We start from the raw sequence: 16,540 nt of genomic DNA on the forward strand, positions 1-16,540 counted from the left end.
CTTGTGAAACTACACTAAGTATCGATAACAAATTACAGATAGTGGAAACGGTGCAACTCTATTTCGGTTACGCTGCTCACTGCATGAGAAAAAAGGCGTGGAAAAGGGGGGAAAAGAGAATCCGTTTTCCTTAAAGCGGACCTGTCTCCTCTAAAAACTGCACTAAGGCAAGCAGCTCCTAGTGCTACAGCATATGTTGGAAACGCTAACAAACACTGCAGCAGTGTACAATTGAAAACGCCGAACCGCGCTGTAAGCGGTCGGACATATTCATGAGGGGGTGGTCCGAGGCGCTGCCTCTTTCCCGAACCGCCCCTCCTACTCCAAAGGCCGGCAGTGACTGGCGAGCTTCACGCGGCAGTCGCTGCCCGCTCATAAATACGCCCGACCGCTTACAATGCGGTCCGGCATTTTCAATTGTACAGCGCTGCAATGATTGTAGGCGTTATCAGAGGTTTCCAATAACGCAAGCAGTGCAACACTGCGGCATATGCTGTAGCACTAGGAGCTGCTTACTTCAGTTAGCAGCTCCTATTGCCGGTTTTATATCTGACAGGTCCTCTTTAAGTGTATTATCAACCTGCATTGTTCATTTCTGCTAAATAAAAGTAGCTTCAAAGGCTAAGTTACTCTTTAAGAAAACATATATTGTATAAAACAATATGAGTGAATCTTGCAGTGAACCATTAATTCACCTCACATCAGATGGTTCAATAAAAGGTCCAGTGTGAGGAATAAAATGTCACAAAAACCTCAAAAGTTCTTACACACAAAACAACAAGACCTTTCAATATATGCGAAACAGTGAAAGAAAAACATAAAAAACCCACTGACAGCACTTGATACAACAAATACCTGCCATAATAAACAAATATCAAACAATGTGGAAAAATTAGGTTAATATTAATTTCACATATCCATAGGAGAACAAGAAAGTTATACAGTAGCTTTTTTAATGCGACAAATGAAAAAAAAAACAACTTGTGGATATTAAGATCTACAGTACCCTAGGAATACTATACCCTAGGGATCTCACAGATGCCATGCGGGCAGTGATATACAAGCTGGGTACTGGAATTCAAACATACATTTCATAATTTGGAATAAAACAAAAATGTTGTTGGCCACAGAGGACAAATTCTGAAATATACATGTAGTACAATGTGTACACTTTTTTGTATGCAGTTCACAGCATCATATACCATATTTTTGAATATAGCTCCTTTCACATGTCTGTAAAGAGATAACACTGGAAAATATAAGCCAGCAGGCACCAGGCTTCTCTGCAGTCCCATTCACCCTGGAGCTTGTATATAAGATGATTGGTTCAAGCGACAGCAATTCCATTTATTATATTTTATTCTATTTCCTTAAGAAGAATGGCTTGACCATTATATATTCTTTTACCTCTTGTGTCTCCCCACTCCTCCTAATAAACTGTAAGCTCTTGCGAGCAGGGACCTCAATCCTTTTGTTCCATACGAATGTTTGTGCTCTGTCATGTTTTATTATATTTGTCCCCTATGATTTGTAAAGCACTACGGAATATGATGGCGCTATATAAAGATTATTATTATTATATTATTATAAGCCCTGGTGCACTTAAACCCAGTCACAAAGTTAATTGTAAAAGGGGAAATTCTGTTTTCCACTACCATTAAATATAATGTATAACTGAAAAATATATATATATAATTACCATACAGCAAAGTATATATAAATGCTGACTATTAGTGTACCGGTATGTGTACATATGTTAATCCTGGCTAACAGATAATATATTATGGCTACATAATAAACCGTAGATAAAAATGCAAAATACTTTGTGAATAAATTATATTCCTCGGTTACATGCGTGGTTTACCAAGCGAACCAATAAAGAAACCTAAATAGAACAAAAGGTTTTATTTTGAGTGATTGGCGCCATATATATCCTGGAAACCACCATCCACTCATCTAACTTTCTCCCCTGGCATACCCTCGCCACGAAGCCCAGGAGGGCTGCCCAAACCACTCAAAAGCTCTAGTACCGATTGTACAACCAGAAAAGGTGAGCATTATTCATTATTCATGGTGGAAGCTTTTTTTGTTTTGTTTTTCAGGGACCAAAATTTTACTTCATAGCTGTATTTTGTACCCAAATGAAAAACCTTGATTTTAGTTCCAGATTCTTTCTACTATAGTTAATTTTGAGCCACGACCCTATCCTGGCACCTAATGGAAGTTGGAGCATCCTGTGTTATATATTATAAAACCTTATACTGTGCTGTGAACTGTGCCATGAGTCATAGAAATAGATCCTTTAACTTCTATGAGATCACAGAGCAATAAATATTACACTCTTCTGGTGTGTTGGCTGAGAAAACACAAATCTGACTGACCATAAAATCCCATCTCAGTAACTGTACAGTAATACCTTATCACAGCTGTAACCTCTTCTACCACAGACCCCATACAAACAGCTTATCCAAAGAACAAATGAAATTCTACATGCACCAATGTTCCTGTCTTATCAAATACAGTGAAACTTGTAGATAATTAATTTTTTATAAACAAGAGAAATCTATATAATAAAATGAGTCTATTATCAGTATAATAATATGGTTTGGTTTTATTCTCATTGGACCAGGTTAAAGACATGAATTAGTTGGACATACAACCCCATATAATTAAATATACACAATATGGACATAGTCAGATTCTGATTGACAGCTTTAGTACTAAACCATCATGACTGTGTGTACAGAGTATAAAATATCCCACGTGGCCACCCACATAGCAGTATATATCTCCCTGAATAAGAATAAATACAGTAATACTGCAATATATCACCCGTCAAAAGGTATATCATTCCCATCTCAATAAAACGGACAACTGCTCATTCAATTTGAAATGTTTTTGTAACTAAACCAAGTTTTTTACTTTTCTTCACTGTTGTACTAAGGTATCCTAGGAAACAAAAAAAAACATTGGCTCTGCTAGACACATTTTATGGAGTTAAAACGCATTTGAGAACGAAGTAACATGCTCCAATCCTTAGAACCACACGGCAAAGCATGTCAATGGATCTTTTTAGCATGAATGTAGTAAAGGGAACCAGATTAACCTTCTGGGCTATTGTCCAATCACATATCAGGACCTTGTCAGACAAACATTTCTACAAGCAGAGAAACACTGTCAGATCCAAATATTTGCCAGCTTTTGTGCCAGTGAGCTAAACATCAAGCACATGAATTACTAGAACTTGATATTAGATTTTACTCAGATTAGCCCTGATGACTCCTATTGGCTTCCAGATAGATTTTTTTTTGTATTAACCAAGGAAACAAATTGATGAAACAATCCCATGTCCCTAAGCGGGGTCAATTATGTTCCGACTCCTGCTATATTGCTCCCAAACAGAACACTTATGCAAAAAAAAAAAAACTACTAGAATTGTGATTTTAAAAAAATATGCTGATGACTAAATCAGTAAAGGCATGGCCAAGGAAAATACGGATAAGCCAGGCGAGTTCTGATGGCCAAAGCATACAACTGCTGTCTTAAATGTGAAACTCTTGCCTGCAACCATGTAACATTTATTTCTAGAATCAGCAAGCCAATATTTTTCTACCGTGCAGCCAAAGTATAAATCCAAGCATATGAATATACACATAAGCTCTCAGTGCATACCTGCAGCTCTATACAGAATTTTGGGTTCAAAGAAAATACATGGGTTTTTATCTTCAATACAGGATAGCAGCAAACCCTTTGCTTGGATTGGACTTCTAGGTACCACCACCTGCAATGAGACAATAGTTCAGCGTCAAGGAATCATCGTTAATAATGCATCAATGTTATATAACCTGGTCTAATAGGAGTGTCAAACTTTTATCTAAAGCTATAGAAACCTACCTAAGCTTCTATTGCATTACTCAGGTATATATGTAGGTAACACACATCCACAATGCAATTGTGATTCAGGTCTCAAAGCAGCATCATATGTTCATTCACATCTTCTGACACATAAACCATAATTTAAAATTTCAAGCTAAGCATTTCTAATTTCATATTTTGGAGGATATCTAACTATATAAAAGCTGCAGAAAATACCAGCATTCAGTCTCCACTATGTGAGAGGCAATCATTCTGGGAGTCCTCTAGGCCTTGAAACAGGGCTTAGTATTAGGCTTATTCCACACTTGCGAGTGTGATGTGATGAACTCGCATTATACTCGTAACGCATGCTGCTGGGATCTCCTGGCCCGAACGCTGCACCCGGAACTGAACTCAGCATGTCAGTTTAGTTCCAGTTGGCAGTGTTTGGGCCGGGAGATCCAGGCATCACACTCGCAAGTGTGGAACGGGCCTTAGTATTAGGCACCTTTCACACCAGTGTCTGATCAGAATGCGATCAGGGTTTGGTCAGTGAAAAACTGACATTTTCCTTTAGAGTTCAATCAATTTATAGTCACAGTTTGTTCTGTGTCTCAGTTTTTCACTTGCGTGTTTGATCGGTTTTTACTGTGTTCTTCACATGCATACAATGCGCAGACACCACATGTGACAGAGACTCAATCTCCATGGATTTGTGTAGGGAGTTTTCGATGTAAGCGACTAGGAAATGTAGAGCAGGCAAAGAATTTAACACAAACAAAAAAAACAGAATGTACACTTCAGAAAAAAACCTGCAACAAACCCATTGAATGCAATGGTGTAATACGAGCACCAGTACTATGAAAGTTGAAAACACAGCCAGAAGAACTCGTGCCTGAAAAACTCTAGTGTGAAAGGAACCAAAGGATGGACTTTTGTATCAGTTGGGGTCCAAACGCCCAGCACCCCTACTAATTGGGTGTGGCAGCATTAGGACTGTGAATGGAACCTACAAGCAGGCAGCTTTAAACACTGTAGTGGGTGGATAGAGGTCATGGGCCGCTACACAGTCTATGATGCTGTCTGCTTCCAGCTACATACACGGTGTAGATGTGACAGCTAGGATTGCTGAGCAGTAGGGGTAGCATCACCTAACCTAAGGAGAGGATTCCAGTGTCCAAATTTTGGACAATTGCCTTAAAAGAATTGTTTTATCACTGCAATTTATCCACAGGATATGGGATTAAGTTGCTGATCACTTGGTTTTTTGACCACTGTGACCCACAATAATCAGGAGAAAGAAGGACCAAAAGTTCCTCTCTGAATTAAGGGCTGATAAGCATGAGCTGAACTCAATTCACCTCTATAGTGCTGCATGAGACAAAGAGGGACATTTATCATAAATCTGGAAACACGTGTCTAGTTTTGGGGATTTCTTTGGCTTTGGACTTGCCTGATTTATCTTAGTGAGTTATGTGAGGAAATAAATTAGGCAAGTGAGTCTATGGTTTTTTTGAGTTTGAGAATTTTCTGAAAAGTCGCACAAACGTCTCAAATGTCCTCTTGTATACACCTGCTGTGTACTGGAGTTTATTTGTGCAAAAAATAGTTTTTTTACCAAGATTAAAAAAGACACAAATCTTTGTGCAGACGTCCACATTTGGAAACTTATAACAAATCAGAGGCTCCACTAATAAAATATAAACAAGATGAACTTTGTAAAACGCCATCAAAAGGACACCAAAAAAAGGAGAAAAAGTCACAAAAAAAGAGGTGGGGGGAGTTTAATAATTGCCTGCCACGGTCTTTTATGGTATAGCTATAAAAAGATTATTATTATTATGCAGCATGTGCACAGGTGCTTCATTCACATGGGGACGCTAGATCCCTCTGTCTCCTGATCACTGGAGTCCCTAGCAGTTAGACACCTAGAAATCTAATTCCCCATCCGGTGGATAAAGTGGAAAATGAATCTACAACTTTAATTTCTAAATGTTTCAAAGTTGCATTGTACACATAGATTTATAGATTTTACCTTTATACCAGGTGAGTGTGCAAAAAACGCCTCAGGACTTTGGGAATGATACAGTGCACCATGGCCTACACAACCCCACGGTGCCCTTATAGTCAGGCTGCCACAATCAAAAAGGTCACCAGATCGGTATCGATATTTTGCTGCTTCATTAACAATCTGCAAAATACAAATAAAACATGTGAAAGAGAGTGCACTGAAGAGCACTATGCATAACCAAGGGGTATGACTTCATGACACCTACTTCAAGGGAAGCCATAATCTTCTATTTTTTGTTTTTTGGCAAATTACTATGTCTGTGCAGCATGGGTATGGCCACGTGGTCCAGTGGGTGCACAGGTCCTTGTAGGCACACACATGGTGCACCATGAAATGCTCTTTTGTTTATGCATAACATTAACATTTACCTGCATGTATTCTCTCAAGAAAAGAAAAGATTACCAAGCAAGACAAGGCCAATGGCATGAGATGGAGGGTTGTTTGATCTTTTTTTAGTATTTATGAAAACATTATTAAGGTCCTGGAATGCAGATTGTTCGTTGACATTTCTGATTCTGATGGATCACTTTCCATTTCAAGAAAGTGGTGCAGAACATTTAATAGATGTATATTGGCATGTTACACTATATCCTGCCCCACACACACCCAGACATTACAAAATACTTGAATTAAAGTTGCCAACACTCTTCATACAGGGTAAGTGTTGGCTGTATTATACAGCAGATACCTGCTAATAACTGCCACAATTTGCGCCAATTGTGGTAGCTAACCTGATAGCTGCCATGGTCAAACATGACCGCAGCAGCTAAACAGCTGCGGCGCATGGACACCCTGTAGTGTCATGGGGCATGCCAAAATTAGTGTAAAAATGTACTGATTTTAGTGTAGAATGCATTATTGGGTGTGGTGTTGTAGGGAAGTTTTCAGAAAGATTATAGTCGACAGCCAGGATCCCATCAAGTAGAAACTTTTCAATTAGCATTATGTGAAGAGGGATTGTCCAAAGAGTCAAACCCTTATTAATTATGAATTATTAATATCGTAATACCTAAATAAAATGAATGCATTATAATAGGCTTGTGAATTACAGTGCAAACATAGCAAGATCACATCTAATATGAATACTCCTTAGCAGCTGTTTTACGTTAAATAAGCAACTAACCACAAAGTTTATAATTGCTGCTGTAATTATGTGACCTCAAATCAAGTGTTACTGAATACACTTTACTTATTCTGAGCAATAAAGAGAAGAGTAATTTTACCAATTCTATATAATAAGCCCAAAACTTTACAAAACATCCATAGAGTTGTACATGACATTCATATATTGGTGGAGAATATATAAATAACTGACGACATCAGAGTGGAATCCGAAGTGTTTGTGCTAATGGATTCCATTCTATTCGCTGTAATTGGCACATGTGAGAAGGTCATACACTGAGTGTGAGGTGGACGAGAGTGGCCTGGAGATATACATTTCAACAGATGGCATCATGTAATTTACCTCAAATATGATGGATGGTTTATTGAAATGCAAACTGAAGAAATCTCCATGTATGCAGAATACAAATGGCTAGTAGAAGCTTATTCACTACATTGCATCTTACAGTTAATGTATTAAAATTTCTGAAATACTATGTATTCAGATGTAACACATTTATTGTAGAAATTTGACATGCTTTGTGCAGCGCTGCGTAATCTGTAGGCACTATATAAATAAAGAATTATTATTAGAAATTCCTGTGTCCTAGTATCAGTTCCATACATCAATAAGACTGGTTCAACAAATCTGCTACATGTAAATATAGGTAAATTAATAATACATCTACATCATACACAATTACGCTTGAATTACGATCGGTCCTTTAATTCTGCTGTAAAATATAAAATGTTAGACCTTGATCCCTATCTACTATCGCCCAATATCGTGGGCCAGTCATATCCTGAAGTCTCATAGAAGTAAATGAAGCAAAGCTTAGAATGTGCATCAGAATTCCATTCATATCGGGAGGCACTTGTGGGGTCTCATCTTCTTACACTTCCAACACTACGTTGGTGCTCCATTTATTTTAATGGCACTGCCAGAGACAGCCAAGTACTTGGGAAACCTTATTAAGACTAAACAAATTACATGACTCAACCATCTACTGGTTGATTTTGCTCAAATCAGGTCAAAATGGGGTATTTAAAGGGGTTGGACACTTTACCTAATGGGGGCAGGATATTAGGTAGTTTACCAATATACATCTATTGAAAGTTCTGCACTGCTTTCCTGATATGTAAAGTGAAGCCTTATGGGCTGAGCCCTCTCCATGTAAGGTGGGTGTGTGCTGCATATAGCAGCAAACAGCCAACGGTAACACCTGTGGTCAATGCAGTCAACAATCATGGGTGTTAACCAGTTAACCATGCAAATGCCACTGGCAAAGCTGCTGGAGGCATTTTAATCCAGACAGCACATGCGTGAGATACCCAAGGGATATAGTACCCTTGGGAGCCTAAAAAAATAGTAAAAAAAAAAACATAGCTAAAAAAACTAAAAAGATCAAATCAACCACCATTCCCTAAAATTGATATAGAAAATAAACAAATAAAACCATAAACATGTTAGATTGGGCATTTTGGGATACCTAACAAAATCAGACACTTTTTCGCCATTTTGTAACTCATAAAACTTTTAATAAAATTTGATCAAAAGGTCATACAGTGCCAAAATGGAAGCAATAAAAACAGCATCTTGTCCTGTAAAAATGAGAGTATAAACAGATCTGTACCCTGTAGTATGAAAAAGTTATTAGCATTATAAGAAGAGGAAATGAGAACATTTTTTTCCTACAAAAGGTTTTACATTTAAAAAAAAAATCAATTAAACATATTAAAACCTATATAAATGTGGTATCCCAGTGATTGCACCCACCCAAGGAATAATAGGGAGGTTGTAATTTTGTAATGAGAACTGAAAGCACAAATACATAATTCTCAAGAAAGTGGCACAAATGTGTTTTTCCCCCCCATTTGGATTTTTTGTCCTGCTTCCCAGTACATGACACGGAATATTTAATACCATAACTAAAAAGGACCATTTGTTCTGCCGACAACAAGCCCAAGCAAAGCTCTGTGCATGGAAAAATTAAAAATGTATGGATTTTTAAAGTGGGAAGCAAAAACTGTAAAACCCAAAAACATTGTTAAAAAGTGACAAGAAAACCTCAAAACACTAAAGCTAGTTGCCAAAATGTAATACATAACAAATCTATCATGAATAGTAAATTTTCCCCAATAGTCTTGAAAAGGTTTGAATGCTACTACAATTTAAAAAAAAAAAAAACAAAACAAACAAACAATGAAGTTACGCAAGTAATGTATTTTGTGTGCAGATTACTAACGGTAGTCGACATGGCTAGAACACTAACATGAGGAGACAGTCCATATGACTCATGAGATGATTAACAAACTAACATACTACATGAAAATAAGAACCCTTCTATTTGGGATATTAAGTAGAATTCTCTTGTTAACCCTTTTTTGACCGGTCAGCCTTCTCCATACATGGTGGGTGTTAACCTGTTAGATGCTGTGGTCAAACCCAACTGCAGCACTGATGTATATGGGCATCGCAATCTTGGATGGCCAATTGGTGCCCCTGTGACATTGTTTAAAGGCTCCCATAGCTGTCCTGTACTACTGTCTGTCAGAGACAGATACACGATCAAACCGCCTAGGGTTTAAGTGCTCCAAGGAGGCCTGAATCCTAATAGTTTAAAAAAAAAAAGAAAAAGCCCTCCCTACCTCAGACCGTTCCTCTGCTTATGAAAATCACAGCAAAGGGGGTGATCTGAAGCTGGTAGAGCTTGACTTCAGTGCTAAACTGGTTGTGACATTATACAACAATTTTCAAATCTCACTTCAATGTTGGTTTTCTGCCACAGAGTTCCTTCTAAGGAACAGATACATGGTTATGATTAAAATTGTCAAAACAGGGGGGCGTGGCCAGCCGATGGAGGAGTAGGACGCACATCTCCAGAGCTCCCGGCTGACCACGATATAACACCATCCGCGGGCATCCACATCCATCCCCTCCTGGCATGGTCAGCAAGAGGAGAGCCAGAAAAGCCCCTGCAGTCCCCGAGCAGCCTCCGGGAGGTATTCAGCGCTTCCTCCGCTCCGCTGAGGACCCAGACACGCCGGACCGCATGGCGTCCAAGATGGCGCCGGCCACCTCATCCCCCGCAGCGGCTGCCGCAGGTGCAGAGCAGGAACGGGCCAAAGCAGTAAGTCCCCCCAAAACATCAGGGGGGCCCCCGCTACCTGCTACTTCGGAGCCATTCCCCCCCTTACCTTCCAGGGGCTCCGATATAGGCCCTGGCTCTTCCTCCATGTGCTCCCCCACCTCGTGGCCTCCCTCCACATACAGAGCTTCATCTAGCTCCCCACAAGCCTCCCGAGATGCCCCTACCCCCATGGGTGCTGCACCAGATGATGACTGGGACTGGAAAGCTCATATCAGAGCTATCCCCACCAAGCTTGAAATGGATGGGCTTTTATTGAGGCTAGAAGAATCACATAAGAGGGACATTGCTGGCTTAAAGCAAGAAATTCTACATATTGGCCACAGGGTGGCAGAATCTGAAACAGTCCAGGAGAAAATTCTGGAACAGCTAGATTCTCACTCACAAGTTCTACAAGAACACGCTGCTCATATTACTGACATTCTATCTCATTTAGAAGATATTGAGAACCGGCACCGCCGAAACAATTTGAGAATAAGAGGAGTAAGTGAATCGGTCGAACCCTCTCAATTGGAAGAATGGGCTCAAGCGTTCTTCTCAGAACTAACAGGCAACCCGTCCTCATCTCCACTAGAAATTGACCGCATTCACCGTACCCTTGGGCCCAAACCATCCGATCCGAGTCGTTCCCGCGACATCATCTGTCGAATCCACTTCTACAAGGAGAAAGAAACTATCCTTCGCAGAGCGAGGGACTTGAACGAGATCTCTTTCCGGGGCTCCAAGGTGATTATACTCCCAGACCTGGCCAGAAGAACTCTCCAACTCCGCAAGGCTCTACGTCCTCTCTTGGCTGAATTGAAAGCAAAGGATATTCCCTATCGTTGGGGTTACCCCTTCCAGCTCATAGCTAAGAAAAACGGTAAATCTGCCGTATTTAGATCTCTGGGCGACCTGCCCAAGTTCCTGGGTACCTTTGAGCTCCCACTAATTTCACTACCGGACTGGCCTACTGTCAACTCGGCTCCAGTACCCCCTCCAAGAGAGAAATGGGTGACACCCACCAGGAGAAGTCCCAACAAGCCTGCTGACCGGTCTTCCGAAACCTGACTGCCGGACCACTAGATGGACTGCCATGTCTACTATAAGTATCCCGTAATATGTTGCACTGTTCTATGTTTTACAAATGTTAGCTATCCTCTAGCTAAAACTTTCCGCGTTGGATGCCCTACAATTGAGACCTATCATAGGTCACTGTGTTGTTAACAAGGCCGGGGGCTCTGTCCTCCCACTTACCGCGTTCCCCACAACTAGGGCGGTGGTGCTAGTCGCCACAGAAGGCTCATATAGCCTCAATTTAGTCTGACCGGGTACCACATGGCACCCGGGCTGTATATGTATATGTATATTTGTATGTTTATGTTTTTGCTTATGTTATATCTTACACACCTCCCCTCCCCCCTCCCCCCCCCTTCTTTCCTTTCCTTCCCATGCCTCCCCTCCCCTCCTGGCTCTCTCAGGTACACGGGTCACTATTCAAACCTAGCTCCACACTTGACTCCTCATGACAGTCCTAACGTTTTGTACATACAACACTAGAGGTCTTAACAAACCCGAGAAGAGAAGCCAGATTCTCTATAGACTTCACAAGAAGAGAGTCATGGTGGCCATGTTCCAAGAGACCCACTTTAAAGCCGACAATATCCCGAGATGTGTTAGCAAATTTTATCCATCTTGGTATCATGGCCCCCATCCCTCACAAAAAATATGCGGAGTTTCTATAGCTTTCCACAAGTCCTTCCAGCCCAAGGTGTTAAGTTCAGAGGTCGACCCAGAGGGCAGATTTATTTTCCTCAAAACTGATTTCCTTGGTAATGTTCTCACCTTTGCTAATGTTTATTTTCCAAACCAGGGCCAGGTCCACTTTGGCTTACGAATTTTGAAGAGGTTAACTGACTTTGCTGAAGGATCAGCAATAATCCTGGGTGGCGACTTCAATATCCCGTTTGAACCCTCGCTCGACTCATCCACAGGTAGGTCCTCGGTATCACACACTGCAATTCGTAGATTAAGACACACCATGCTCCAACTAAAACTGATAGATCTGTGGAGGACACTACATCCTGGTGTTAGGGACTACAGCCACCACTCCTATGCACACAATAGCTACGGTCGACTGGACTACCTGTTTGTCTCCCACTCTCTGTTAGACAGAGGGCCTAAGAGCTCCATCGACAATATCCTATGGTCCGATCACGCCCCTGTGTACGGCTGGTTGGGCAACATAGGCAGACGCTCGAGGGAATTCTCGTGGCGACTTAACGACAACCTCCTAAACGATGCTCTCTGTACAGCGGAGGTTAGAGATACGATAGCTAAGTTCCTGTCTGACTACGCCTCCTCTCTAGTGCCCCCTCCAGTTCTATGGGAGACTCTGAAAGGAAACATTAGGGGTACCTTCATGTCACACGGAGCTCGTCTCAAGAGGGACAATTCTGCCAAACTGCTCTCCCTGTTCTCAGAGCTATGTTCGAAAGAATCCTCGAACAAAACCTCCCCTCTAGATGTCACCCGGGCTGAGATTTCCGCTATTCGCCACCAGATTCTCCAGATTCTAGATCAGAAAAGTCTCTGCTTCAGGGACAAAATCAAGAAAGATTATTATGAATACGGTGACAAATGCGGAAAGCTCCTTGCCAAGGCGCTCCACCCACGATCCTCCCAACCCCCAATTCTCTCCCTCAACTCTCCCCAGGGTGAAGCCATTAACTCACCAGCCGGGATCCTGCAGGAGTTTAGGAACTATTACGCATCTCTCTATGACTTAAACCCAACCCCAGACCCAGAATCCCAGATCACGACAAATAGGGAGATTTCGTCCTACCTAGACAATCACCCACTTAAGAAGATCCCTTTGAACTCGGCTTCGTCATTGGACAACGATTTCACTGAAGATGAGACTATGTCCGCAATTAAAAACCTTAAAATAGGTAAGAGTCCGGGACCAGACGGGTTCACCCCCAGGTTTTATAAAGTTTTCGGCGAGGTCTTGACTCCGACCCTAACCAAGTTCTTCAACTCTGTCTCGCGCGGCTGTCCCTTCTCACCCCAAACCCTAAGAGCTCATATTTCAGTAATTCCGAAACCCGATAAGGATCACAAAATATGTAGCAACTACAGGCCTATTTCGTTAATTAATATCGATGTCAAAATGTACGCCAAAATTATAGCGACCCGTCTCTCCCCTCTCATCCCCGATCTTATACACCCAGACCAAGTCGGTTTTGTTCCCGGACGTGAGGCGAGAGACAACACGATAAAAACTTTAGCCATTTCCTCCTGGGCGAGGCGTTCGAGGATACCCCTCTGTCTATTGACAGTAGATGCCGAAAAGGCCTTCGACAGGGTCCACTGGGGGTTTCTCGAGGCTGCGCTCAGAGGGGTGGGCCTGGGCTGCCGCATGAGAGAGAGGATCATGGCTCTATATAGAGGTCCATCTGCTAGGGTTAGGGTCAATGGCTCCCTGTCAGCTCCTTTCCCCATCTGTAATGGCACCCGTCAGGGCTGTCCTCTCTCTCCCTTTCTATATACTCTAGTTATGGAACCTCTGGCGCACGCTCTGAGGAACAATCCGGCGATTGGGGGGGTCAGGATAGGAGGTAGAAACCACAAGCTATCACTCTTCGCTGACGACCTACTTATGTATGTTACAGACCCTGTCAACAGTTTCCCCAACATTTTGAAGGAATTCGAGCTATACAGTAAAGTCAGTAATTTTAAGGTTAATATACAAAAATCTGACATCCTTAACATCTCCCTACCTGAATCGATGATCCCTTCACTGCGCTCTTCCCTTCCCTTCTCTTGGGCTAATGGCCATATAAAATATTTAGGAGTCCGGATCCCATCGGACATTGGACGACTATTTGACCTCAACTACGCTCCCCTTCTTAGATCTCTAGAGACAGACCTCAAATCCTGGAGCTCACTCTCACTCTCTTGGTTTGGCAGAATAAACTCTCTTAAAATGGACTCGCTACCTAAAATCCTCTACTTCTTCCAGACGCTCCCATTAGACCTCCCGAGATCCTTTCTTCAAAGCTTACGTAAAATTGCCACTAAATTCATCTGGAAGGAATCTTCCCCCAGAATAAAATACAGCCTCCTGACTAGACATAAAGAGGACGGGGGGGCAGGATTACCGGACTTTACCCGCTACTACAGAGCATCCATTTGTAAAATAGTCCTTGACATCGCTTCACAGAACAAAAACAAACTATGGGTTAGTATTGAGAGTGCCTTCCCCAACCCTAGTAACCTACCGGGCTTATTCTGGCTACCCCCCAAAACCAACTGGGAGATCTTCAAAGTTTCTCCTCTAATGTCAGGGGTTTTGAAAGCATGGAGCAAGTTCGCACCCGCTACTAATATAACCAGCATCCCTGGCCCCCTTTCTCCTGCCAGGGAATTCCCAGGCCTACCCCAGGTGCTATTATCCTCCCCACTTCTGGAACCTATTGACGGGAAACCCCGAAAAATTGCTGACCTTCTATCTGATACAGGACTTCGTCCCCTCTCTGACATTTTAGGTGAAAAGGGAAGCTATCCAGGGGCTTGGCTCCATTACCTCCAATTGAGGAGTTTTTTAGCTTCCCTGAACCCCACAGAGTGTTTTACTCAGGACCTAACCACGTTCGAGAACCTATGCTCTAAACAAATTGTACCTCCCCATGGTGTGTCTTTTCTATATAGGCTTTTATCTGATACTGATACCGAGGACCATCTCCTATCTTACATGTCGACCTGGGAAAAGGAGCTGGGGGAGAACTTTGCCAAGGAATCTTGGGAGAAATCCCTTATTCTCACCCACAAAATGTCTGTGTCTGGTAAAATTCAAGAAACAAACTACAAGATCCTCACCCGTTGGTATAGGACCCCAGCTCGCCTCCACAACATGTTCCCATCAGCCTCGCCAACCTGCTGGCGTTGCCTCTCCGCCCTGGGAACTATGCGCCACGTTTGGTGGGATTGTAAGGTTGTGGCCTCCATCTGGTCGGCCGTTTGGGATCTTTATAAGGATATGTGTGGAGCCTCTGGGGATCTCTCACCCGCAATGGCGCTACTCTCAATGCTACCAGGTCGCCTACGCGACATTAAGAAAGGTATCTTAAGGCATTTCTTGGTGGCCTTCAGGTTAGTGATCCCCAGACTATGGAAATCTACAATCCCCCCTACCCGCTTGATGTGGGTTGAGGAAGTAGACCGTATCTGTCGCATGGAACAACTCCGCGCGTCGGACGGCAACCGGATGGAGACCTACTTCTCCACCTGGTCGAAATGGACACAGTGGAGGAACTCAGACTTATGTGCCACATGGCTTACGGGTAACCCTTGATAGTTGAAGTATCTTCCATATCATCACTCTCCTGATACAAGTATATCTCTTTCAAAGACCCCGCTGAGCCAGGGGGGCTCCCTTACCCCCCCCCCCCAACTTCCCTCCCCCCCCTTACATCCTCCCCTAATCTCCCTTTCCTCTAGTTGTTCTTACTACTTGTTTTTGTAATAAGGTACCTTAAGTGCCTACGCCTGCGTTATTTGTCAATATACAAAGCTACATCTTGGGGCTGCGTCCCGAATACTTAGACTATGTAGGTCTCTGGGCACTTGTACTTTGTTTTTACTGTTCATATTACTGTCACTTTCTCACAACTGTGTTTTTACTCAATAAACTCTTATTGAACCATAAAATTGTCAAAACAGTATTCTTCCAGTTCACATGTCCTTAAATGGGTCCTTAACAAATAATCCAATATGTAATTAGTTGTTATTTAAAATGTTTCCCACCCTTAGCAGAAAATGCTGTAGACATACACTGTAATGAAGAATGAAAATGCTACTGGCCCTTTAATCAGTCCGTTGATTTTCTCAGCGCGGAGCAGACACAGGACAGAAGATGGACGCTGGTCACATGTCTACATCACATGTTCTGCAACTGCCTGAGCAGGTCATGTGATCATTATTATGTTTGCCTGTAGTCGGTTGGTTGCAGTGCATCCAGTATGACCAGTGTTGTGATGAGACATGATGTAATGTGCAGTGATGACAGTAACACATCATTACTATGGTAACAGAGTTACATCATATTACATCATCACTGGGAGAAGAGCATAAGAGGTTGAGGAGTTACTGAGAACTTAAGGATCACGGGACTTGTAGTTTCCAGTGGCGGCCACATTGGTGATAACTCTGTCTACTTTAGAAAGCCCGTAACATTTTGTGAATCATAAAATCAAAGCTCCATTTTGTGACTAATGACAGTGAGTTTTGTTATATTCATGTATTTATAGCATTATGGGTTTTTGTACCAAACTTCCTATTCCCGGAAAACCCCATTTAAGTTCGATTATTTCCTTCAGTTACT

The 16,540-nt window shown here is 42.1% G+C and overlaps 1 protein-coding gene across 1 annotated transcript in view; it reads right to left on the reverse strand.

Annotated features, from left to right (window-relative positions):
* The window catches only part of BCKDHB (branched chain keto acid dehydrogenase E1 subunit beta), a 102,994-nt gene that overhangs the window by 51,876 nt on the left and 34,578 nt on the right, over positions 1–16,540 (reverse strand). Inside the window, exons 5-6 of the mRNA XM_072142064.1 lie at positions 5,891–6,046; positions 3,673–3,781 (exon numbers count right to left, since the gene is read on the reverse strand). Of these exons, the coding sequence (XP_071998165.1) occupies positions 3,673–3,781; positions 5,891–6,046 (265 nt within the window). The remainder of the gene's footprint in view (positions 1–3,672; positions 3,782–5,890; positions 6,047–16,540) is intronic.

Source organism: Engystomops pustulosus, chromosome 3 (assembly GCF_040894005.1).
Source record: "Engystomops pustulosus chromosome 3, aEngPut4.maternal, whole genome shotgun sequence".
NCBI classification, from domain to species: Eukaryota; Metazoa; Chordata; class Amphibia; order Anura; family Leptodactylidae; genus Engystomops; species Engystomops pustulosus.